Raw genomic sequence first — 27,862 nt, forward strand, 5'->3', positions numbered from 1 at the left:
TTTATTCTAACCCAGAACCAGTATCATTGCAAATAGTGAAAAAGTTACCAGAATTGCTTTTGGAAACAAAGAAAATAATGAAACAAAACTTATTCTTTCGAAAGATATCTTTATTAAATTCCAACAATCAATAAGAATATTTTGACATTTGGTTTTAGCTGAATAGTGGAGAAATTACAAATCACGTGAAAACCATTTCTTAAAAAATAACAAAATGCACAAAAGATGCTAACATAATACTAAATTTTAGAGTCACCACTTCAGAAAATCTCATTAAAACTTAATACTGAATAACAGATTTAAAAAAAAAACACTAAAATTTCATTATTAATAGATCGAAAGAAAAAACTACATGATACAAAATACCGGATAAAATAACTAATTGCTTCAAACATTGAGTAAACTTCATTTTTAAAAATATTTTACCCAAATTATATAGATTATGTATTTCTAATAACTTTAACACCAATTTTCAGCCAATGGACACGAAACATTACAATTAAGAATTTCAAGTAAACTATTTATTTTAACAAGATTATCACAGACTACTAAGCTAGACACACGATAATTCTTTTTCCACAGGAATAAATTTCTTTTGTACAGTAATTTCCAAAATATAAATACATAACAGTTTATAATTTGCAACAGTGATAGGATTCTCAGATGTAACAATATCCTTTTTGAAAAAGAAAAAAAAACAGGATAAAGAACAAAAAAGGGGCAAAATGAAAGCACTGAATTCAACAATGATTATAAATGGAGCACCACTCACAAGTTGAAATAAATTACGTGAAAGTTTTTGAAGAAACAGATCCTGTAACAGAAGAAAGCAGCACAAAAAAACAGGACATTGAGATGAGTATTCTTTTATGGCAAAGTGATGATGCGCATGGTATTAGTAGCTCCTGCACCTTTGCGCCATCCAGTGACAATGACTATTGTGTCACCACTTTTGAGGTAAAGTTTCTTTTTACCATAATCCACGGCACACTGAATGCGGCTATCAACATCTTGGGTCCACTCTGATAACCTCTCAGCTATGAAAGAAAAAATAACTATAATAGGCAACCTTAAAAGGAGTCACTTCCAAATTTTAGGGGTTTATAATAGCTTGCTTAATTTAAAAATCTCAAATTGCCTTCTGACAGTATTTTGAAAATCTTAAATGAAATGAGTGATTTAAAATAAAAAATCTATGTTCTCTTAAAAACTCATAAAAATTAGTATTTTTTCTTTTTAAATTTGCATTTGAAACAAAACGGAAACACGTTTAATTTTTTGTTTTTAACATGGATTTTCAAAGATCTGTTGCTAACAAAGAAGTTTAAAAAAAAAAAAACACAGTTTAAGTGCCTTATACTAGAAGCAAAGCAATGATTTTAAACTATATATATATCATCTTGCCGTGAAGAATTACATGGGCTTTATAATGAACAAATTAAATTTTTTAAAAAGTTAGATAACTTTTTTTAAAAAGCACTAATTGGGAGACGTTTTTCCCCTAGATGAAATTTATCAAAAACACCAACTTATTCTCAGCTTCTGCAAATTTTCAGGAGCTCAGATAATGCAGCATTGGAGTAATGTTTTAAAGTATGTATTAAAAATAAAAATGCAAGCTTTTCATTTTCACAAAACTGTGGCTTTTCTCCATTGACATTTCGAGCCATTTTCCAAATAAACATAAATACAGGTTTTAGATAGACTCAACTTGACCTAACAGTCATGAGTAATTGTTGCATAACCTTCGAAAAACAATCTTAACATTTCAATCTCTGCAATGACATGCCTTTGTCGTACCCTCTGAACTTGAAATCCCCCCACAGCACTAAAATTTGAACAAAAAGAAAATTCCTTTAAAACTTGTTTACTTTAAAAAATAACCAATTGCAATTAATACCCGGCCATATTCAGTAATACCACAAAAAGCATAGCAAATATTCCTGGAAGTTCATCTATCACGATCAAAGAGTTGAGACACACACAAATTAAAACTGATGAACAAGAACTAGTGTTTTAGATAAGGTTTTTAAAATTCAAAAAAAAAAAAAAAAAGAAATACACAGAGTGTTTTGTAATCACTGACCTTAATTTAGAATACTTGGCAAAAATGAAGTAAAGTATATACAGTAAGGGTAGCAAGTTAAGCGAGAAAATGAGAAACCCGACCTGTCACTATTAGAGAAAGACTAGACAAGAACATACCAGTTTGATTAATAAAAGAAATTTTTAGATTTTTCAATATTTCATTTATTTTTCAGGGAATTAACAGGTTTGATGTTTATAATTCAGCGTTCCTCATTTTTAATAATGCGCTTTTCTTGTTTAAACTAGTTGCAACCCCAAATGTATAGATCTTTGTCATCCTACAACAAGGATTCTACAAATATATATCTTGTAAAAGTGATTACAAAAAACTCGTATAGGTATGGTTTTAATTCAAAAGAACACCAACATCCTACAAAATACACACATAATGTTAATTTAAATGAAACAAACGTTCACAAAAAAAGGAATTGTATTTTTGCTTAACATTAAACAAACTGATTGTTGACATTTATTAATGACTAATTGTTGACTACTATAAAATGTAGGCAAAGATTTGCAAATGTTTGATATAGAACACAGTACTTTCTTCTACACCTATAACTTTTTAACCACCTAGCACGCAGACAGACAAATTTTTCAAGATTTCTTCCCTAGACACTCATTATCTAAGAAATTTTTTTTTTCTATGTCGGGAAGAAATCAGCTGAAAGTTTAACTTTCTACGAGTCTTATCACCATAGGGTAAACAGACATGGCAAGAATAAGAAAAGGATAATTTTGAATTACCAGTGAAATGGATACCATCAATGCCTCTATACAACTTAGCTTGCCTAGTCGTTAAGCTAACTCTGGAAATAGCGATGATAGGACATCTTGGTCTATACTTTGAAATCATGTGGGCAGTTCTAAAACATAAAAAGTTAAACTATAATTGCAAATTATAAAAAAAAGAGATCAATAGTTAGAAAATAATTTATATCCAAATTAAGTATTTTAATTACATGCATTAGATTTTATTCACCTAAAATGTCGTTGATAAAAGTGAAAAATAATAAAATTTTATTCTTAAGCAATTACTTTTATCCAAGTGATTAACTGAATCTAGGGTTTAACCATGCAAAAGCAAATATGCAGAGCATAGTCACACGCAAAGAAATCTGTTACAAGCTAAGTCTGAAGTAAAAATAAATTCAAAGCAATTACTGTGTAACATTAACATTAAGGAAGTTTATCTCCCTGTATCTAGCGGGAAGCTAAAACACAAATTCTGCTTATTCACTTAAAAATTAGTACAATAGCACTTTATCCAGTTTTATTTCTTTTCAAATTATTGAAACAAAATTTGAGAATAAGAGTTCTTAAAAAAAAAAAAAAAGCTACTGCTGCTGCTTTAATTACAGTAATTCAGACAAAACTATACAGAATTTTCATGAAATAAGACAGTAAATTTTATTAGTACAATAATAAAATTTGTGTAAACTATTTAGAATCTGGAAAGGATGTAGAGTGAAATTGAGCAAAAGCCAAATGCAGTTGAACTGCACCAAGCTTGAGGTAGGAAAGAAAATTGCAAAAATATGTTTTATAAATTAAAACAAAGAAAAATAAATGTTAACTTGTATCAAACTCCAGAAAAAATAGAAAATAAATTTTAATTGTCAGGTTCTCTCAGAATATGTTATAGCTTAAAATTCCTAAATTTAGCACAGAAATTTAGATCAATTAAATTTGAGAAATTTTTCCTTCTCTGTTATTTATATTAATAATTATATTAATAATTGTTTTATTAGTTCCACAACCTTTTACACATTTGGTGTATAAGCAACAGAAATGCCAATAAGAAACACAGATAAAAAAATCCAGCAGATTTCACAATATAAAATTTCATGATAAATGTTGCATAATATACTAAGTATTTTACATATAGGGAATTTTAGGTATTTTTATTGTCATAAAAACAAAAACTTTATTACACTAATAACTATAAATGGTCTGCAATATTTTCCAATTATGATCACAATAAACTTGAATTTTAAATGTTTTTTTTATTATGTTAACTCATAATTTTGAATAGCAATAGACAAGTAATTTATTATTGATGGTTAAAAGATTCAATTTAAAAAGTGAGTTTTGAATAAAAATAATCTGAAATTTTTAGCGCAAACATAAACAAGTTTTCAAATTATTACTATAAATGAGGCTTGGTTAAGTATTAGTAATACTTTTTAAATATTCAAGCAAGCAATAAATTGTGTAAAAATTCTATTTCAATAGATTTTTTTACAAAACTTAAATTTAGGGAATATTCTTAAAATTTATAAAAACCAGGAGAATTTTTATTAAACCAGGAGCAACTGGAATAATTCAATGGTGTATCGAGTTACCAGTCATGAAAATATTTAACCAGAATTTTAAAAATGGGAAAGAGTACTCAGAAAATTGACTTGGAAACATAAAGTGGATTAACTTTTGAGTTCAGAAATCTAATATTAGGCATTCAATTTGATTAAGGATTACATTTAAATACATGGGAATAATCTTTTTAATTTTAAGAAACAATATTAAACAGGTAAAAAGCTATTTTTTGTCTTAAGTGAATTTTTGGAGTTAAAAGTGAATTAAAAAATGTAAACAGGGTCTCTTGATTGTCGTGTAAAAACGAAGATCAAATCAAAATTTAACTTGCACACATTCCCTCAAATACTTGTTTCTGGGTAATGTAAGAATATCACTTGATTATTACATGCACTTAAAACAAACTCAAAAAATATTTTATATTCAGCTTGAGACATATTGCAATCAGTTAACATTTTGCTTTCAATGTTATTACGCACAAAAATTTAGATAATTCTCATTTACCCTATCTTGATAAAAACTATTTTAAACTAAATGTTATTGCAAAAACGAAATTTTTAAGATTATCATATTAAAGAAGTTTGTACCTTCCAGTTGTAGTGAGAACAATGATGGCAGAGGCTAAGCTCTTCATGGCTGCATTTACAGCAGCAATAGCTACAGATAATGTGGCATCGGTGGGAATAGTAGTTTTCAACATTAAATCACTGAACACATTTCTATGGAAAACAGCTGCCTCTGCTTCACGGCATATAGCATGCATCACTTGGACAGCAGCCACTGGATATTCGCCTTTAGCTGTCTCTCCAGACAGCATCACACAATCTGCACCATCCAGGACAGCATTGGCAACATCAGAGCTCTCGGCTCTAGTTGGCCTAGGTTTTTTCACCATACTTTCCAACATCTGCAAGAAATATGTAAACCAATTGTTTTCAAACTTATATATTTCCATTATATCATTAACAGAAAAATATATTTAGATTGGCCTCATTTTTATAAATATCCTTTATGGTAACTTATAATCAATACATAGATGCAAAAATAAAAATCCACATTATCAAAATCAATTGAAAACAAAAAATTCATTGCAAATAATTTTATACTTTCTTTTTTGTGTATCAATGGCCCAACATGTGATTGCTAGAAGAAATTATCAGATTTTTTTTTTTTAAACTTTTATGGTTAGATAATTTTATTTCTAAACTAATGAATTTTGCTCAGAGATGAATAATAGACAATTTACACAAAACGTTTAAGGGAGGAAGAAAAACAAATTAAAATAAATTTTCTCCCCATCAACACAAAAAATATATATTCTACTATTGAGGTTGATATTTCTGTATTTTGTAGAGAAAAAAACTTATTCCTCTTTATTATATTGTTTTTCTCTTTGCACCTGATAAATTGCCATTACTACATTAATAAACGTGGACTTCATGAAAAAAAGATCTAAAAAACTACAGATATTTAAGAGGAAAAAATAGTTCTGTAGCACCATAGTGATTTATCGTGTTTCTAGTAACATCGGAGTTTTAGAAACCATGAGAAAATCAATAGCAATAACTGCCAAAAGAAAAAATTAGAACACTGCATGGATTCAAAATTTCAATTTCGTAATATCTTAAAAATATTAATTCTTAATAAAAATTGAAACCAAATAAAAGAAAAAGAGGAAGTAAAGATAACACATTTAATCAGAATTGGTAACAAAATATGCTTATTAAAATATAAGTAAAAAATTGAGAAAAAACAATTGTTTCCAGCAAAGGATCAGTAATCATTTTTATACTTTTGCCGCAGTTACAGTAATTACAGCCAGAAGGAATTTATTACGGAATTTCTTTGAGTCTTTTGTTCTCAAAGAAAAATAAAGATTTGCATATTTGCTCTTACAAATATATGTAAAAAAATAGTTATAGCATGTGGATGGGAATTCTGGGAGGGCAAAAAAATTCCCTTGTAAAAAGAATAAATGTCACATTAGCAAAATTTTGGCAAAATTGCAAAATTAAATTTCAAATTAGTGGAACTCTTGGGAAAAAGTTTGTCGAAATAAACTTTTAGATTAGCAGAAGTCCTAGAGTCAATGGTCCTAGAATTTGTGGAATTCTGCGAATTAGCAGGGGGAAAAAAATCACATGCTTGCAATGTTTTCAAGGTTTTTATAAATTCAAAGAAATTTCTGAAGGTAAAGCTTTTTTTTAAACTAGAAGTGCCCAAATGAGTCAAAAACATATCTGGACAAAACTGCATCACATATACATACGCATGATTAGTTTTAAAACAATTTATCTCTTAGTGTTTTGCAATTTCATTTGAACATTTGGAAGGAGCAATTCAAATTAAATGTTTATGTAAGGTCAGTAACACATTTAAGAAGCAAAACAATCACTACCTGAGTTGCACAGATAACAGGTTTGCCAGCAATATTGCACTTAGCAATCATCATTTTCTGAGCTAAAAATACTTTTTCAGTAGGAATTTCAATACCTAAATCTCCACGAGCTACCATAATACCATCAGACACATCAATAATTTCATCAATCCTGCAAAATAATAAATTTAAAACATTACTGAATTCCTCATACAGTACCTAACAGTTTAACAAAAAAAAGCAATTGTCTTGAGACACAAGCACCAAACTCATAATCTTACAACTTAATATTTATGACTTAAAACTTTGTAATCTTTAAGTTAATTTTACACATTAGATTTATTAATGCAGTTTTATTTCAGCACAGAAATTTAAAAAAAAATTAAAGCTATTTTTTAATTTAAATACTCACTTTTTCACACCTTCATGATTTTCAATTTTTGGAATGATCTTAATATGTTTCCCCTTCTCTCCTAATATTTCTCGAATTTCTTTCACTCCTTTGGCATTCCTAATAAAAGAAGCAAATACCATATCCACCTGCAAACCAATATAAAGTAAGACATTAAAACATATTACGAACTAGAAGTTATGAACAGTGATAAAACCAAAATTAGTTTTATTACTTAACATTTTACTATAATAAAAATACATACTTTTTAAAATTTACAAAAATATGCAAGTTAAAAATATAGAAATATAAGAAAAATTTAAAATTTCAGCAAAAGAATTGAAAGAAAGGCCAATGCAATTTCAAAATTGAACATGTTACTAATGATGAAAACCTTCCTTCCTAGTAAACTCAAACATCTAAACCAGTTTAATTGCTAGATAAACTTAAATATGTCTTCAACAATCACATTTTAACTTCGAGCTTCCTCCAGCAATCAAACAAGTTGATAATTTTAATAATAAGTTTCTCATAAATGATTTCCTAAATTAAGATATTTGTTTTGATTTTTCTATAAATTTTAATTTGTGACTTCTAATGAATTTTGTTGGAAAGGATACTAAAAATATATACCAACATCAAAGACAAGAGTTACAGAACACTTCATTACCAAAATTACCTTTATATTGTTTTGTTTTTAAAGAAAATTAAGCATCAATAGTTTCAATTCATAGGTCATCTATCATTGATCATTTATTCAAGTATATTGATAAAAAATTGCTGTTCATTATAAGTGTAGATTTTATTACTATGTAATCTAGTTTATTTTTTAGAGTTTTTCTAGTTTCGAATAGCAATTTATGATGTTATGCCTTGTTTTAGATGTTATCCTTTATTTGGCCATATTTATGAAAAATATTATTTATTCTTTTCTGCAGAGCATCTTCCAAGGTATAGCATGCTTGGGGAGTCTTCCAAATTCATGTGTTTGCTTCGATGAAATTTAAATTGGAGTTATATTGTAAACACTACAAGAATAATAATTGATAGTGCGATTTTTCAAGCTTAGGCATAAAAATCAAAAGTAGTAAACGGGAAGTACCACAAATTTTTAACCTTAGCACCATCTGTGCTTAGGATTACAATGTCAAGTTAAAAAATTAAACTTACACCAATCAATTAATAAATCAAATTAAATAATTAAACTTACATCTTGTTCAACACCAAAGAGAAGATCTTGTTTATCTTTTTCAGATACAGCAGGCAGATCTACTTCAGCACCAGGTAAATTGCAACCCTTCTTGCTACCAAGCATACCACCATTCTCAACTTCACATTCAACGCTATTTGATCCTGTATAAGGACATCAATGTTTCATTCAGACTTATTTTTATTAAGACAAATTTCTATTGTTCTTAATATGTTAGTGAATAATTAAGTTATCAATTCATATAAAAACAGCGTGCAAAATAAAAAATAGACTATCCCGAATAAATTTTTTTTAATGATCAGATCTTAATCTGACTATCGTAACGGTGCTAGGGGGTGATCTAAAATATGATAATTAGTTAGCGCAAACGATATTTTAAGTTAAGAAATCAGATGCAAAAATATACCTTCTCTAAATAAACATCCTTTTCCTACTGTAATCTTATTTCCAACCTTCAAAATATAGGGTTAGCCCAAATGTGGGAAATTTGGTCCTAATAATTTCGTTAGGAGAGCGGTCCAAAGTTTGAACACCGTATTGTTACTTTTACTCCATTTCACCATCAAAAACTTTTTAAGCGAGAAGATAAATTTTTGTATACAATTCCAAAACTATTTTATCCGAAGAAAATTCCAGGCAAAATATAAATTTTAGTACATATTTTTATTTTATTTAAAAGTCGAAAAACTTTGGAATTGTAAGGTACAAAATTTTTACATAATTTTAAAGAATGTAATTTTAAAATAGCAAAATTTAAAATGTAAGCGAAATCTGTCAAATAGGTCACGAGAAATCGAATTTAAAAAATAAGACTCAAAATTTGATTTGTCAAGAACTGTTTTACAGATCTCTCAAATTTTGTATTTCACCATTTAGTATTACAATCTTTAAAATTATGTAAAAATTTTATAAATTACAATCGCACATTTTTTCGACTGTTAAATAAAAAAAATTACTAAAAGCTATATTTTGCATGGATTTATCTTTGGATAGTTGAGTTTTATAACTGTGTGCATAGCATATTTGAAGTCTCTTCAGTCATCTAGATTAAGTTCTGAAACATGATCCAATCATTAGACCAAAAGTTATTCAGGGTGGTCCATTTTCTATTTTGTGTACTAGAGTACCTAAACACTGAAAAAATTATTCTGATCTCTCTCTGCAAAAGTTTCTCCATCTCATTATATATGTTTTGCAAAAATTTTGAGTAAAATTCTATAAACACGCTAAAAAAAAGTAAATTTTTTGACAAGTTAATGGTAGATTACTTCTCAAGGCAGTAAAATAGCATAAACAGCACAACCAGATAAAAAATAAAGGAAATATAATATACTAGCAGAACAGAAATGAGCAAAAATTAACTGAAACTTAATATAGGTATGGAGAAATAAAAGATTTTAGCTAGTGTGGAATATTTCAACTTGCCGATTGATTTGACCACCAAGGAAATTAAGCCATCATCTACATATATTCTGCTTCCCGGAACGACAACTTTAGTTATGTTTTTATAATCAACATGTATCACTTCAGCAGAACACTTTTCTATATAAGCATCATCAGTGGTCACCTTTACCATTTTTCCTTTAACCATCTCAACTTCTGCACTAGGACCCTAAATATATAAATACATATATTTATGAGGAATTCAGTAATAAATAATATCAACATAAAAACGTAATTTCATCTCTGTTAATTCTCCAATTCAGAATAGTTATATTTCCTCTAAAAGAAAACAAATTCCCATAATTATACTTCCTATTCTCCAAAACCATAAAAATCTTACTTAAAAGATGTGAGTCCCAAAAATAACGATTACAAAAATGAATAAAAAAACAGTAGAACTAAATGTAAGATTTGCTGCATTCTGCTGAGGAAACTAGCTAATCTGAGTAAGTTATAAATTTAGTTATTAAGTTCCTCAAAAGATGGCGCTACTGACAAGATATATTTTACTGGATGTTAACCATGGGCATTATTTTGTCTTTGATTGTATCATATTGCAACGAATGGAGATTAAGAAAACATTCATTATTTAAGCAGCCCCATTTGTTGACAACCTAATTTTCAAACTGGGAGTTTATGAATACCTGGTTTATAAGCAGAACACGTCTATTTCTATAATTTTAATACTTTTAAAAATAAATCTCACTAATTTTTAACACCAATTAATGCTACCATTTCTTTGCAAGGCAAGGATGTGACAAAAATGTTCTGCAGAAATTTATTGATTTAGGCATGATATTAGTAAAAATATTTTTGAATTTAAGATTACCTAGAATAAAAAAACACAAGTGAAAATCCTTTTTTGTACATTTAGATCAGAATCTTAAAACCACAACTTAATAATGAATAAAATTTCAACCCATAGATTTAAGAAAATATTGTTAATGTAAAAGATTACAAAACCACTAATTTAACTAATTTTTTCAAAGATGGACACGAATAAATTTAAATGTCATATCTATTAAAACTTTTTATAGAGAGGTTAAATTACCCCTTCAAGTAATCCAGTTCGTATTTCAGGTCCCTTAGTGTCTAGTGCAATAGCTACAGGATAAGAAGCTAAGCCTTCCTCTTTGGCAATATTGCTAATGGCCTCTCGTGCATTCTTTATGGTTCCAGCATGATACTAAAAATAGAAAAGTGTTTAAAACTTGCTGAAATTGATCTGTTTACAGAAAATTAAATAGTCGTGAAATATAAGTAACAGTGCTAATACATAAAATTTCAATAAATAATAAACATCTTTGAAAACTGGAAAAAGAGGCATTTCCTTTAATATTAACTTTGCTGGAAACTACAAAAACTTTCAGCAAACTTAAAATATGAATATAAATCATTTATTAACCAGAGCAGAATTTTTTTTAACTTTAAACATACATAGAAAAGAGAAATAAAGTTAACAAAAATCTTTAAAATTAATCTATTTAATATTTGTGAACAGTAAGGACCCTCTAACCTTGAAGTATTCCTATTTTAAAGTTAATTTTATTTGTCTTTTGAACTATCAAAAATTATATTCATTAAGAAACATAATTTGCATAAAATTTCAGACTCTTCTACTTTAAGATACATTGCTCAACAGCTTGGAAAGAATATACACAACATTTCTGTTTGATAAAGAATAAATAATTTAGAAAAAGTAGCAACTTTATTTTAATGCTACAATAAAAAGGACATTTAATAAAAAAGACTACCAGAGTTTCAGTTATATATTAAGAGGTTTACAAGTATAAAATTTTATAGCACCGTATAGCCTTAATAGTCGTAAAATTAATTTAATAGATTAAAAAGATTCACATTTAAGCTTAGTAAACTGATGGCAAAAGTACCAGATGCAGCTATACTATGTCAAACTGAACAACGAAGCTAAAAGAAAAAAAAAAAGAAAAGAAAAAAAAGGATGTTACAAATTAAAGGAAACAAACTGTGCTAAAACTATGTCTGACAAAAACTAAAAAGCGTGAAAACTACAAATGTCCCTAGAATACCAAGATTGTGAAGCTCTTTAACTCTCTTTGCAACTCTTAGGCTAAATCCATTTTTGGCTTATAAAAATTGAGCAAAATATGAATAAGACGAAAATTTAGTTTAATTGAAAAGCGTTTGTGATTTAAAGGCACGAAGTGGCTTTAACAAGGCTCAAAGTTACACATTAACGCTGCAGCAAATGTGCTTGATATTGTTCAACATTACAATTGATTAAAAGCTATCAGATATTAGCTTTTAATCAATGAATATAATAATATAATTATATGAATTTTTAAGTGTAATAGATAAAAATTTGACAGCTACTTTTGCAATTTGTACAATAGAAATCAAACTTACATCGTACGTTCCATGAGAGAAATTCAATCTTACGATATTCATACCGGCATTGATCATTTGCATTAAAGTTCCAACTTCTCGAGATGCTGGCCCTACAAATGAAAATATAACATTTAATGCAAGCACTTTACGAACAATATGGTTTTAAAATTTGAATATAACAGGCAACTTACCAATAGTACAAATGATGTTTGTGAGCCTGGGGTAAATAGGTGCAGAATCAATATCCAACGCACCAAGATGATCCAACAAACATACTTCTTCAGCTGCAGAAAGCTGATGAGAAGAAGGTACTTTTACAGGAGAAGACATCTGAAACCAAAAAAACTGTTACAAACCACATAGATACAAATTCAAATTCGAGCAATCCGTAATAAAGATTTACTCGCGCTCACATGAGATAATGCTCCATGGAATATTTTATTTACCTATTTTTTTAATTCTAGCCAGAGATGCAAATTCTGCCAACTAATATTCGTAAAGAAAAAAGCCAAATAAAATATTGTTAGGGATGACAATATAAATGTACTTAATAGGTATATAAAAAAAGAAAATTTTTCTGGACAAGATTTGTGCATTTGTTAAGCTTACAAGTAAGGAAAATTTGCATGCACAAACAATAAGCAATGTTCTCCACATGTTTTTAAAAATAAAGTTTAAAATAAGCTTATTTAAAAAAAAAAAAAAAAAACACATCGAAATACAAAAAATAAAAAATATATATTGAATAACTATTAGCTCAGATATATAGGAAATAAGGACTATCAATTCGAAATGTGGAAACTTCATTTTTTGAACTAATTCAAATAGTTTTATTGTTGGAAAATTTAACAATGTCATTTAATAAAAATAAATTTTAACGTGTGTTTAAATAAAAATACAAGTATAAATATATTAATTTCAGCGTTATAGTCAAAATTTTATTCAACTCTTATTCCTTTTGAAGAAAAAATTCCTTTTGGATTAAGTTTAAATCACGCATTTACTGCCATGTTTAAAACTGCATTTTTATAAATTCGAAAATTTAATGCTTTGTTGTATAAAATTGTTTTTGAGTTAGAAATAAAGAGTTACAAATCACGGAGAACTATTGAGAGAAACAATATTTACAAACATCCAATTATTAAAAGTCTTTAAGAAAATAATTTATTAGAAAATAAAGCGTCTAAGTTGAATACATATTTATGTAAAACATATTTAATGATTATTAGTGTGGCGTAACTACCACAATAAATATTAAATATAATTTCGATAATATGTAAGACATATAAACTCAATTCTACCTTGAGGTACCTTTTGATAGATGAAGGTTGACATAGTCTACTAAATAAATTCCCTTCATTGATGAACCGGATGTGATAAGAACTTGCCAATATTGTTGGATGATTGACATTAAACAGTTGATTAGCTTAAAATTATACTGCTCAAAGAAAAAAAAATCCAGTGAAGTAAATAAAGACAATAAAAAAAAAATGAAGGAAAAAAATAATGAGCTAAATGCTATGAAGAAAATTTATAATGAGCAAAATGGATATAAATAAATTGACAGCATGTAATCAACTAGTGATATTATATTCGTTTATCAAATACTATTCCTGTTAAAATTCTGAGAGTCAATAAAGGGAATTTATTTAGTAGACTATGTCTACCTTCATCGATCGTAAGTTACCTATATCAAGATAGAACACAATTGAGTTTTCAATGTGTTATATACTAGGGAATTTATATTTAATATTTATAGTGGTAGTTAGGCAACAATTATTTTTAATACAGCTTTTCTTAAGGCATGTTGACAAATCTCCTCGTAAAGCTCTTCCGTGATAGAGGTTTTGTGACCTGTAAAAAAAGTTTTCTGCCACAAGAAACCCTTGTTATGCCGGAAAATGTTATTCTACGGTGCTAATTCTAAATTGCCGATACAAAGCAACTCAAAATTCACGCATCACTTTCAAAAAGTAAATCGCAAAAAAAGGGTAAACGTAAAGCATTCAAACAAAAAATTTCCGAAAAGTATAGTATTTTTAAAGGAAGTTCTCCGTTCTTTTTTGACTTATTCTTAAAGCCTTTAAAGAAATTGTTTCTTTTTGGTCGTTACATTCAAGTGCTGCTTTATTTTACAAAAAACTTGTTTTTTTTTTTTTTCCATTTTTATCTACGACTCAAGGTTTTTTACAATGTGTAGGAAAAAAGTTTAAGGATTAATTGTTTATTAATATGATCCATCAAATATTTCAATTTTAAAAAATATTGTTGTCTTTAACTCTAAATATTTTGGAAGGAAAAATTCTTCGGAATGCTGATTTCAAACATTTTCGAAATTGAAATTGATTAAAGTTCTGTGTCGCATTGATATGAGAAATATGGAAATATAGCGATTTGTCCATTAATGTGTTGTGTATTGTATTGAAAATATTGTTGTGTATTGTATTATGTGAGTGGTCTGTATAGAAAATAGTTTTGAACGCTTGTTAACAGTTAAATAAATGAAAAATAGATCACCTCAAGTTTTCTTTTAATTCAAGCTGCTCTAGTTCCAAACACATTTATTATGAATTCTGTTCTTAATTTAATTTAAAAAAAACTTAGCAATCAGACAACTATTTGACGCGCAGATTTTTGAAGTCATTAAGCAACTACCAAAATTTATGCGAAATAGAATTTGGCAATTTTCTGATAAGTTTTTCTACAGATAAATTTCTGTCTAAAAAAATTTTGATATTAACTTTCTGAATAAAAATAAAATTTCTTAAAAATTACGGTTTAGATCCCACAAAAATTCAATTAAATAACATAGGCAAAGGTTTTTATTTGGAATATCAGTCTTTTATTAACTGTCCGAAAAGGTTAAAAGAATAAAATTTCAACAACGATGGAAATTCACAGATTCTACGATTTTTGCAGTGGTATCTTTTGTTAAATCTTAATAACAAAATTCTACTTTTGTTGAACCTTTGTTATATTCTTTTTTAACACAAATGAAATTGTTCATAGAAAATCTATTAAAACATAAAACCAATGCTAACAGTTGAGCGCAAATCAAGTGGTAAAAAATAAACAAGTAATAAAATGTCACCGAAACCTTGAGACTTCAAATGAATAAAAAAATCGTATCGAAAATCGGTACTTGCCTTTCACAGAATTCCACTAAATTGATCAATAACAGAGTGAAAATAATTTTCACGATCCATTTACAGGACTTTTTTCAATTTATGTTTCATTTTAATGCTGAACATTAAAGTTTTATGGATAGCAAATTCCATTTTAAGTAATTAAAAGGTTTTTTGCGAGACAGTGATCAGTCGCATTTTTGATGTTTTATATCCTTTTATTTAAATAAAATAGGGGTTAAGTTTAGGTGCAAGTAGTGGGAAAAACAATTTAGGATTGATATTTTTTAAATATAAATTTTAAATTGGTGATAAAATTAGAAATTTTCCATTATAATTAATCTCAAATAATATAATTAAAAAAAAAATTATTTTACAATGTATTATTATTTTTCTTATTATTGTCTCACAATAAGGTCTTAAATTCAGTAATTCCTATACATTCAATGAAAAATAAAAAAAACAGACTAAAATAATTACTATGCAAAGCATCAAATTTGTTTAAATAATTTAAAAAAAATTAAAACTGTATCGTGAAGAACCAACTTAGATAATCGGAACTTTTAAACAATTTTGTTTGCGAACTAATCTAAAAAAAAAATTAATTTTTATTTAAATATTTTTATTAGAGTCAAAGATATATTTTATATATTTCCACAACAATCCAAGTTATTATTGTGTTGATGTAGAATTTCAAGGCAAATTTCCGAAAAGAACATTGTTCGCCCAAGGTAACTAAATAAAATTAAACCAGCTATTAATTCATTAAACAAAAAGGCCGATTTTTGAATCAATAGTTAAGTCTTCTGGGTTGGGTTCAAAATTGCAAGGCTACGGACTTTAAATCCAAGAAAACACGTCTACTATATGGATTTTCTGTTGAACTGTCAAATAATATGACTACATTTTAAAACTATTTTCAATTAAAATTTGTATGAAATTTCTTAGTTCAATAAAACAAATCTTCAAACATCGGAAAAAATAAAGCTTTCCACAATATGTATTTCAAAATTGAATAGAAAATTTTAAATTTTAAAACTAGAAAGTTTTAAGATTAAAATCCGGTAATTTTTAAGAAACCAAACTTAACAATACCGAACAAAATCGGGTAATTTTACATAAAACAAAATGTTAAAAATTTCAGAACAATTTTGTATAATAAATGTTACTAGAATAACGTTGAATTTATAGTTTTCAAGCACTAGGAGTAAAAATATGCTCTGTATCAATTCACGAAATTCGGCAATAGTAGTTTTCAGTAATCCGAAAAATCAGTAATCCCACACCTTCAGTAATCTTAGATAACGAAAAATTAGCAAATTACCGCAAAATATTTGTTGAGTTAAATGAATTATTGTAATAAGTTTTAAAAACGCAAAATATTTGTTGTTTAGAAATGTCACATTTAAATTAATCATTCGTCTGACAAGACTTTAAAACTGCGACAGCAAACGGGAGGGGGGTTAAATTGAATTATGAATTTATTACCACTTTTTAAAAGAAAATTTCCCTTTAGGAATAAAGTTCGAATAAATAGAATATGGCAAAATAAAAATTTCAGTTCCACCTTAACCCATAAAGTGGCTTGATTTTTAGAGTTTAATTAATAACAAATGAGTAAACAATTAAGAGGAAAGTAATCCATCTGAACAGATGTACGCAAATCGTAACTGACAGAAAATTCATAAATTTATAAACATCAATGAATAGCTTTATGTCATAATTTCATACACAGAACTATGCCTATTGTCACTAGATATTCTTGACATATCGGACCTATACGGTTTCAAAACTTTAATACGAAATGCATATATTCTTTACTATCACGCACACGTTCTCTAACGAACAATGGTATTTGAGTAGCGGTAAGAGTCAGAAATAAATATCAAGATGGGAATATTAAGGTATGTAAATTTGAACCTGAATAATTCAGTAGAATTTTCATAACAATAATTTCAACGACTTAAATATTCCTAGATAATCTTGTAAATCATAAAGGCAAAGTTAAAATTTCGTGACAAATCTGGTTTTTGATATGAGCATATAAAAAAGATTTTACACAATACATATATGCTACGTTGAATAGTTTATACATCGGAAGCGGTCTTAATTTATTAAAAACTATACAAATATAGTTCGGAAAGACCAAAACATGAAATTAAGTTAAGTTGATTATCACTTTTAATTTAAAGAAAAATACAAGAGAACGAACATTCGGATTTATACATTAATCCATTGATTAACTTAACTAAATATCGTCCTATTCACAATATTCCCAAACGACGAATCTTTTACGACTTAATCGCAAACCCACTTCAAATGTTACAAAAAAAAAAAAAAAATTACCGAAAAGTTTATATTGATTAAAAATCAAAAAATTCGTGAAATATTGAAACGCAATGAAAAATGTCAAAAACTACAAAAATCTGAAATTACGAGAGATTTCAAAGAGAAAAGTAGAAATAAAATTGAACTAAGAGGAAGATATCTAGTTACATTCTAAAAAGCGAAAAATTCTGGATTTTAAAACATGTTACGGTCATCTGTAGTTGTGGAATTTTTTTTTCCTTTTTGCACTGAAATATCATTACATAGTTGATGTTTCATAATTTCTCATTTTCATAAGATTTGTCAGAATTTGAAATTTTCGAAGAGAATGTTCGCTCTTGACAGAGACGAAAGGAACAGTCTTTAAACGGCCGTTTATTTGTTAAAAACTCAAATTGGACAAAACCTGAATTTGCCGAAATTCCCAAATAGTGAAAATTTTTGGGAGGTCAAAGCCTAGCATCTTAAAAATATGTATCCATACATTTAACATATATCCCTCTTTATATAGGATAATCATGTGATTTTTATTTTATCTACTTCACCTTGTTTATGGAGACACGAGTTTAAAATTTTGTTTGTTTAAAGTATGTTAATAAAATATAGCAGTTTTAAATCAAGTGAAAGGATTTGCTGGTTTAAATTTACTTATTGCTTTGATGCAATTGCAACTTCTATTTTTATAGTACTTCAAATCGTTTCACTGAATTACCCTGAATCATGTGATATATACGGAAAGATTTTTAAACAAAAATATATCGAAAGAATAAAGTCTACCCTCCCACCGATAAAATTTATATTTTTGAAAATAAATATTTCAACCATTGCGAAATGCAAAATTTCCTTCAAATACTTTTAGCACCAGAAACTATACACATATTTTTCTTTTCTTTTAACGTGATAGGATATTTCGGTTCTAACTCTTAGTAAGTTTTAGAATAATAAGTATGTTGCCTGGAATAAATATTGAACTTCCATAAATAAACTATACCATTAAAAACTAAGACACTCCATAAAAATAATTCCCAACTCTCAAATAAACCAAATTTATGTTAGTAATGATAAGTTATGTAAATATATTGAACGAGCCTACATTTTTTTTTTCATTCATAAAAATGTAAGCGCCATCGGATGCAACTGTCTGGAGCAAAATTTAGAACGGGTATTTTTTAACGCGTTCTTTCAAATTTAAAAATAGAGCCAGTCTACCACCGGAAGTTTAATACATTTTATGAGGCTAAATCGCTTTTTAGTACGGAACAATAAGGTCTACTATTCAAGAGGTTTTAAAAATAGTTAACTAAAATTTAAAAAAATTTTATTTTAAAAGAATACGCGTGACGATCGCAAAGAAATTAACAATTTTTCACCAAAAATCCCATCTACGTTTATGTGCTATGAAAATGGAAAATGTCTGATAACATTTAGAAAACTGGCAAAATCACTGTTAAAAATTAGAAATTCTGTAAAAATCTAACATATAAAAAGAATTGTATGATTAAAATTCAAACATCCATCTTGACAAAATCAAATTGAAATTTCTCATAATAAGTTTTAAAAACCTACTATTTGTTCGATTTAAAAAAGTACAATCCATAAGGTCATTTTAAAAATGAGAGTCTTACCAGACCAAATCAGAGTACTGTAAAAAGTTTAGTTTCATTACCTATTCAGATATTTAACTATACGAGACTAATTACTGTAAAAATAATTACACCGAACTGTTTCTTCCGAGTAGCAACGGTGATAAAATAATTCCATTAAAAAAAATTAAAACAACTCATAAAATGATACTATATTGAAAGCTCAACTACAACGAATGAAGTTCAAAAATCAGGTCACGAGGTGATTTAACCGGCCAGTCTCTTCCTATTTGATAAAAGTGAACGTATATTGATACATTTTTTAATTACTCTTAAATGTTTGCGAAACTGTAATCGTTCTCTTTCATTCAAACAAATCAAGACACAGGTGATTGAAAAGAGCGATTATCACAAGCAATAAAACAGATATTCGATTGTTTTTAGAATCAAATATCGAATTTGTTTTATTGTAATAAACATAAATGAAAATTATCATAAATTCGAAATTTTCTTTTTATTCGACGCGTAGCATTTACGAGGGGGGGGATGAGCATAAATACAAGCGTCAATCATTAATGCCAAAGTGATGATTTATTTATTAACAAGACATTTAATATATGGTGCTGAATTCTATTTTTTTTTCTAATGCCAACCCAGTGTATTCTAAAAGGCAAACAGCATATTATTTGTAAATAAAAATTTCTTTTACCTAAATATTTTTTTAAAATTAAAACCATAGTTACATGCATTTTTTACTTGATAAGTTGGTACATTTTTACAAAACACATTCATTTTAACTACTGCGTTTTTTGACTTATTCTAATGACTTAGGATGCATAAAAGTTACAATCCGAGTTCTGTCGAAATACCAGATATTTTTAAACTAGGTACGAACAAATTGATGTAATACTAGAGTAAAGTCTTAGAAGCCCGTGAACTTTGTGAAAATAATTTTATAACTAACGGAAGATGCATTAAACGTTAATAAATTATGTAAGCAATTGCATAGAAAAATATTAGATTTAATAATAGTAAAAAAATTTACGCACTCTTCTTGAATTTTGAATAGGAAAAATTTCGTAGCTTTGCCATTAAGAGCAAGATCGATACATATTTCATTTTTTCCATCACAGTTTACATATATTCTCATATTTTACCCTCTCCCACCTACTGCGCGAATAAATAAAATAAAAAATACTTATGAGTAGATTTAAAATTTCTGAAAAATGAAATGTTCTGAGAAAGACATTTCGGATAAAAGAAAAGGTAGAGTGACACCTTTCAACACTCAGAAAAACAGCAAAACTGATCGCCAATAAGATACAAATCAGTTATGAGAATGATTCTCTAATCCAGTGTTTCCCAAACTTATGACTTTTGTGTACCCTTCCTAAATTTTTCGTAACGCTGCGTACCACTAATAGAAAAATGAATGTATTTTTTACTATAAAAAAATTGCACAAAAGTAAAAAATCACGACTGGCTGTTGACACCACTAATTATTAACTGTTAACTCTGCAAAACTAGCCAAAAGAAAAATACGCAATCGTAAATTTTCATGGCTAGCTTTGTTTTTAAAAGAAATTTTCGTTTGTTGCAAGATATTTCGCATTAGAACGCGTACCCCCACTAAACTGTTCCCGTACCCCTGGGGGTACGCGTACCACACTTTGGGAAACACTGCTCTAATCCATGGTTAATCCAAATTTGCATAAACATAAATTTTAAATTCTTTTTATTTTTTCAGCAATATAAAAATATTAATATTCTTTTATTGTCATTTATGAAAAAATTATCACTCAAATTTTTACTTTCTGTTTGGTTGCAATTTCAAGGTAATGAATCGAGTCACCGTTAAATTAGTGAGTCATAATTGAATCACTACTCCTCTACCAATTTCTGTTGGGAATTTTCGCCCGAATAGGCTCAGGTGTATAGTATACCTAAATATACTATACACATCAGGTAGTAGTATATAATTCTGTCTGGTACCTAAATATTGTACTGAAGATAATGGTTCTTTTTACAAAAATTACTAACTATTAAGTGAAGGAAAGAAAGGTTGAAAGAATGTAACCTGAACATTATTTCTTCGTTGAAAAAAGTCTCAAGGTTAACTTTTTTTTTGCAAACGTTTCACCTCAGTAATTTATTCTAAAGGATAAAAAACTCATCCTTTGATATTTTTTTTTACTATTATTATAATTATTATGTCCCCCAATTAAAAAATTATACAAATTTAAGGTCACAAACCTAAAAATTAAAAAAGGTTAAAGAATTCTGTGAGCAAGTGTTTACGGTTAATAGTTTTAAGTAACTCAGTATATATTCAGAATTAAATATCAAGTTAATCAAATATGAGCTGTTAACAGTTTGTCATTGTAACTAACACTGCATACTTGTAGTACCCTGCAGTTTCACCTACCAATTTATAAAAATTTTTCTTTTGAACTGAAAATCTTATAAATTTATGTTATTTCAAAAGATCTGTCCATAAAACAACTTGCTTATTGAAATAAATAAGCTACATAAATTGATAAATTTCTAACTAAATAAATTTATATTTGAAAAATAAATTTCATAAAATGCTTCAAACGTAAATTACAATTATATTCATTACATACTTTCGGACTTACAAAACTACCTTCATAAATTGTTAGTAATTGAACGTGAAGTAATAAAATCCATTAAAAAATTTCTCCTTTGCGGAGGTGTGAGCTCTCAAGTTAATACCTCTACTAACCTTATGCAATGTGTTACTTGAAACATTTTGTCCAATCATTCAGTGGAGCTTAAATTAAGCTCGTCCCTGACATAAGGGGACGATGATAACTTGTTTTAAGTATTAGTTTTTCTACAGGTGTGACGTAGAGCCCAATTTCAAAAATCTTAAATTTACTGACTTAAAACAATTTACCTTAAAATACTTAGACTTTTAATCATTTTAATTCCGACAAACCTCTGCATGTTAGTCCATAATTATATTTTTTACTAAAATATCAAATACTCAATTTTTCCTTCAAAATTTAACTTAGAAAAAAAAATTTCTCAGTTCTTTTATGGAGCGTTAGTATTAAATTTTAAAAAAAATAACATACCATTAATTTTAGGAATAAATTAAATACATTACAGAAAATTGAGTTATTATAATACAATATTTAAAATAATTTTTAAGGTTTTTACAACTAAAACAAAAAATTTTCCAGTCTTTAAATTAATAATTAAAATATTTTTAATTTTCTTTCCGTATGTAATAGGACACTATTTGATTAACCAGAAAAATTTTTGATCAAACTTTTCAAAAAAAATAAAATCTTTGAAGGCACATATTCCTCCATCCCTACTTCTACATGAAAAGAATCCGGTGTCCGAATAGAGCAAAATTATTCATTCGAAATAAATATAAACATCAGATCGACAGGTAATCAGAGAATTCTAAATAATGTGAAGTAAACATGTAAATATATTACTGAAATAGAGCCAAAATTTACCTTCAGTTGATAATTACACCTGTTGGGAATACAAATAGAGCGAGTCCAGCTGAATGATAAGAGCGTTCGTCCTTTATTTGCTACCGATCGGATTGCCAAGGTTGGACACGAGCCGGGAGAGGGCGAAGATGACCTTGTTCGCGCGTCCTTTTCTCCTGCCGGATCACCGCTTCACCGCGTGGAGCGCTGCTGTAGGAAGACATTGTCATTTTCTCCCACCGCGAATCACGTGCACAGTGTGCGCAAAATATGTGGTTTTGGAGGAAAACCCCGGAAATTTATTGCGCATGCGTTGGATCAAAGAATATAGAAAGGTCCCCTCTATATTCTTTAGTTAGATCCCCTCGACTGAAGCCCGCGAAATGTGTTTTTAATTTAATGAATTTTATAGTTTTTTTCCAACAATGCTATGCAGTAATTCATGCATATAATTTTACATGCAAGCGCTCCGCTACATTCAATTTTTAGGAGAGGGGAAATTCTGATTTTGCCTAATGAAATTCCTAATTTGACCGAATCATAATTTTTTTATCGATATCGAATTATAATCGAATTAATTATAATTTTAATCATAATTTTAATCGAATAATTTTTTATTCTTTGCTTAATAAATTTGGTTTAAAAGATTCTTAATAATCGTAAATACCTAATTTATTAAAACAAACTATCTGGCAATCATTGACGTGATTTTATGTGTTGATTAAATTTAAGAAATTTATGCTTACAGTTATTGTCACAACTACCATTAGAAAAGACTTAAAAAGTATGAAACTAAGAAATAAGTATAAGATTTGTCTAAAACGCAAGCAAGCACATAACTAATCTTTAAGTTTACTAACAGCTAAGGAAATAGATTTGTTACATTTATCAAATTTGAAACAGTAAGGTAAGAAGCCGAAATATTATAAAGTATATATGTATAATTCAATTGCTTCAATGAAAGAAAAAATCTGTTTCTACTATTCTTTTCTCTTTCATTTATTCTTTTTTTCACCGATATATTACTGATTTAACGATATTATACTTATTCTAATAAGTACGTAAAGCAAGTAATGAACCATTTGATAAATGTGTAATTTTTTTACTATCCCAAAAACCGAAAAGCAAATAATGTGGTGATCATCAAATCTCGTTGAATTCCAACTAAAATAGAATATTTTAGATATTAAGCCCCTCATAAAATTAAACCTAATTATTTTTTTTTTAATGGAATAGAAATATTTGACATTATGCCCAAACGATGTAAAGAAACACTCAAATATTGTTAGAATTTCTGGATTGTGTAAAAAACACCACGCTGAGAAATTAGAAAAAGTATTGTCAAACCTACTAGAAAATGGAATAGTTTACAGTGTTTCTGGCTCAATAGGAACACAAAAATCATTTCATCGAAGCGCTTTGGTAATGATTGTAGTAAAATTAACAATTAAAATATGAATTAAAATATGATTTAATAATATCTGATGAAATTTGGTAAACTAGGTAAAATTTAGTAATTTTATAGTGATACCTTAGACTAGGGGTTGCCAAACTTTTTTGATCATCGATCCCTACATAATTTTTCGAAATCTCCATCGACCCTCATAAAAGTAATTTTCTGTTAATTAAAATAAAACTATTAGATACTGTGTCTGTACATTTATGGTTTTGGACATTTATTAAAGTAATAGAACATAGTGTAACAATAGTTTCATGAAAAATATATTAATGTTGAAATATAAATACCTTAATATTTATGAAATAATAAGTAATTATAAGTAAGTAGAAATAATAAGTAAAGTAACTACGGATTTATTGCTTCTTAATCAATGACATGTGTGTGCCTGGTGTTTTTTCCCCTGCAAGGTTCGTTATATTGGGTTCAAAATTGGTCAATTTTAATCTTAAATCCCCTCGAAACTCAACATTTAATTTATTTCTGTTCTTAGTTAAGATTGAATTTACATGACTGAAACCGGCTTAAACCATATAGGAGCTTGGAAATGCTATCATAAATGGCTGAGCTATTTCGTAAATTCTTACATATTTTCGCATTATATTTATATTTGTCCAAAATTTGCTTATTGTTAAATTTTTAAAAAGTGTGTTTGCTTCAAATCCCCATAATAATTAAGCAAGCTCATCTTGCAGGTTGATGTCCACGTTTTCAATTTGAGCAGAAAATGGCACAATAATCCAATCAGGGATGTCAATGTTTTCCAAATCAACAAAACGCAATTTAAAATCGTCGCTCAATTTTCGAAGATTACCTGTATATATTTCCAAATCTTCTTTTATTTCTAATTGTCACATATCTGAAAAATACTGATAATCCTTCGACCAATCGACCCTTCCGGTTCGGATAGACCCCCGCTTATGTTAAATAGACCCCTGGGGGTCTATATAGACCACTTTGACGACCTCTGCCTTAGACCAAATGAATAGTTTAAATACCTTATATTTTCGTTTGTAATATCAAAATTAAGTTTGTTTTTTTAAACAGAAAAGACAGAACAATTTTACCGTAGAGAGCGATAATTTTACCGACATTTTTTTTCTCTGTGCAAAATCCTTAAAATTTACTCAGAAACTAATTAAAAATTTCAAAAAGGAAAATTTCTCAATCATTCTTATTTTTTAATAAATTTAAGATTATCTCGATCATAAATAACTAATTAATTTCAACCCACAAAATACTATCTGGTAATCATTTGCGTGATTTTAGGTGTTGATGAAATTTAAGCTTAGTTATTGTTGCAATTTATATTTCACTACCACAAAAAAAAAAGGAAAAAAGAACTTAAAAAGTGGCAGTTAAGAAAACGAGTATGATTTGTGTAATATATCAACAAACAAGCATTTAATTAATTTACTAGTCAAATTTACGAACTGCTAAGGAAATAGATTTGCTATAACCAAAGTGAAACAATTTAAATTCATAAAAATAAACGGAACTTAACACTTTCATTTATTATTCGAAAAAATGAACAGTTCAGTTCAGCAAGCGTTGCTCAATATTGAATATAAGTTATTGGAATTTTTTAAAATACATTTGTTGAATTCGGAAAAGGTAAAAAGCCGCAATCTTTGTAGAATAAATTATATATATGGATGCAATTCATTTACTTCTGTAAAAAGAGTAAATTATTCTGTTTTAAATTATTCTGTGTAAATTATTCTGTTATAATTTTTTCAGCAATATATTACTGATTTAACGATTTTATACTTATTTTAGTCAATACATAAAGCAATTAATGAACCATTTGATAAATGAAGATATAAGTATTTTTTTTCTACTATCTCACAAATCGAACAAATAATTTGATCGGCATATATCGTCGAATACCAAATAAAAATAGTATAATCTATGTATTTAGACCCTACCGTAAAAATAATTTTTTTTTTTTTTTTTTAAATGAAAGAAGAATATTTGGCATCGTAATGTCCAAACGATATGAAAATTGCACATTTTTCTTAATCTTTAAAATAACACCACACTAAGAGAGATGGTCAAAACTTCCTAAAAATAGAAAATTTTAGTGTTTCTCTCTATGGAGACAGCATACAGCTCGGTAATTTTTACCGAAATACTTTAGTAATTATTTTTTGGGAACAATGAAAAATGGTTTTAAAATAAGTGATAAAATTTTGTAAACTTATTAAAATTTTGCAATTTTATCGTGATACCTTAGACTGAATGAATAGTTTAAATACCGAATATTTTTCTCCCGTTGAAAAATTTTTAAAATGTAATTACTCCGAAACTAATTTGAAATTTTAAAAAAGAGAAGCTTTTCTTGTTATTGTATAATGAGTCAAAAATACAAAACGGCAAAAAAAAAAATTCTAAAAATTCTGAAATCCGGTAGTCGATCACTATAAACTATTTAATTCAAAACTAATTCAAAATTTAAACAAATGTGACGAGTTTCCAATTTAAGACACAAGGGTTAATAAAGAATAGATTTGTATTTTATCAATTCTTTTATAAAATTCTTTTGTATCTTTTCATTTTGTCCTCTTTTACATTTTCTTGCTAAAGCGATTGGGGGGATTTTTCGTTTTCTCTACTTTATGTACAACTTGCTCGCTTTTATTATTCACTAAATTTCATTCTTAAACTTTGTTTTAACTTCAGAATTATTTTAAATTATTTCTTCTATTCTTTTGTCATCAAACCTTCAATTTCACTTTTATGAAGCTGTAAAATTTGCAGCTTCATAAAAAAACTATTACCTTGTGCAGCTAAAGTGATAAACCTTTTTTTGCATGCGTTATGCACATTTGCGTACATTATTCAAAACTGTTGTCAGATTTCTTTTTGATAAATTTTCCTTAAACTTTCCTATTAGATGGATAGAACATGACCCTCAAATCTGCCTTTTAGTAGACTGCGGCTTGTAAACAAGAGTTAAATTTTCATTCTGGCTCGAAATATTGCTAAGTTGCTAATTCCACTTTGGAGGATTAGTTCTTTTAAACATTATGTTGACGCTGCTTACTAAATAAAATGTTAATTTAAATACTTACAACTAATAGAGTATGATATATACTGTATTACTGCAATATATATCGGGTGTTTATATACTGTGGGTACAATATATACAGTGTTACAGCATAAGAGCTTTTCCCCCAGTTCAATATTAAAAAAATCGGAATTTTAATTTAACATAGTTACAGAAGATTGTTACAATCATTTAAAATAGTTCTTGTTTATAAAAATTACATATTTTTGAAAATTCTTATTAGTGCTTAAAATAATTAAGTCCCATGTTTTAGAGCTTGGAATTTTAAAGTTCTAAAAAGAATTAAGTTGGGCAGTATTAAGAAGAGACAGTTCTAAACAACTTAAATTTAAAACAAAATACTCCTAAAAATTAAAAATGTTACGTCAAGTAATTAAAAACTTCAAAAGTACCTCTTCATTCCCAACATAAGATACTGATGCTCCGGGAGGTGCCATTTCTTTCTCTGCAGCTCGAACTGTTCTAAATTATTTCAAAGATCTAGGGTTTTTGAAATTATTATTTGCAACTTTAAGCTGCCTATTTCTGCCTTGTTCAAAGTTTTGCAAACATTAGCCACCAGGGGCCTCCCTGGACGAGCGGTATCGCCCGCCAAACGCTCTTTTAAGCATGAGGGTGGCGGGTTCGAATCCCGTCGT

The 27,862-nt window shown here is 27.8% G+C and overlaps 1 protein-coding gene across 2 annotated transcripts; it reads right to left on the reverse strand.

Moving 5' to 3' along the window:
• Positions 1 to 95: 95 nt before the first annotated feature.
• On the reverse strand, positions 96 to 27,768 carry LOC107447029 (pyruvate kinase PKM). 2 transcript variants are annotated; one of them, XM_087159266.1, is made up of 11 exons: positions 27,617 to 27,768; positions 12,384 to 12,522; positions 12,211 to 12,302; positions 10,877 to 11,011; positions 9,808 to 9,994; positions 8,383 to 8,525; positions 7,194 to 7,321; positions 6,803 to 6,953; positions 4,992 to 5,311; positions 2,836 to 2,954; positions 96 to 1,037 (listed from the first exon to the last, which is right to left on the reverse strand). In XM_087159266.1, exons 1-11 carry the CDS (start codon positions 27,659 to 27,661, stop codon positions 868 to 870), a joined length of 1,629 nt encoding a protein of 542 aa, XP_087015392.1. In that variant the 5' UTR covers positions 27,662 to 27,768; the 3' UTR covers positions 96 to 867. The 2 variants fall into 2 exon arrangements, with proteins under 2 accessions (XP_087015392.1, XP_087015393.1); XM_087159267.1 differs by lacking the exon at positions 27,617 to 27,768 and adding an exon at positions 22,720 to 22,961.
• Between the last annotated feature and the right edge of the window lie 94 nt (positions 27,769 to 27,862).

This window comes from Parasteatoda tepidariorum, chromosome 3, assembly GCF_982258835.1.
Source record: "Parasteatoda tepidariorum strain Cologne lab strain chromosome 3, Ptep-v5.0, whole genome shotgun sequence".
NCBI classification, from domain to species: Eukaryota; Metazoa; Arthropoda; class Arachnida; order Araneae; family Theridiidae; genus Parasteatoda; species Parasteatoda tepidariorum.

Excerpts from the sequence above, each read along its gene's own strand:
- LOC107447029 (XM_087159266.1), bottom strand. The coding sequence starts at position 27,661 with ATGGCACCTCCCGGAGCATCAGTATCTTATGTTGGGAATGAAGAG. Across the intron at positions 12,303-12,383 it reads AAACATCATTTGTACTATTG|GGCCAGCATCTCGAGAAGTT; the intron begins GTAAGTTGCCTG and ends TTTCATTTGTAG. Across the intron at positions 8,526-9,807 it reads CTTGGTGGTCAAATCAATCG|GATCAAATAGCGTTGAATGT; the intron begins GCAAGTTGAAAT and ends GTCCTTATACAG.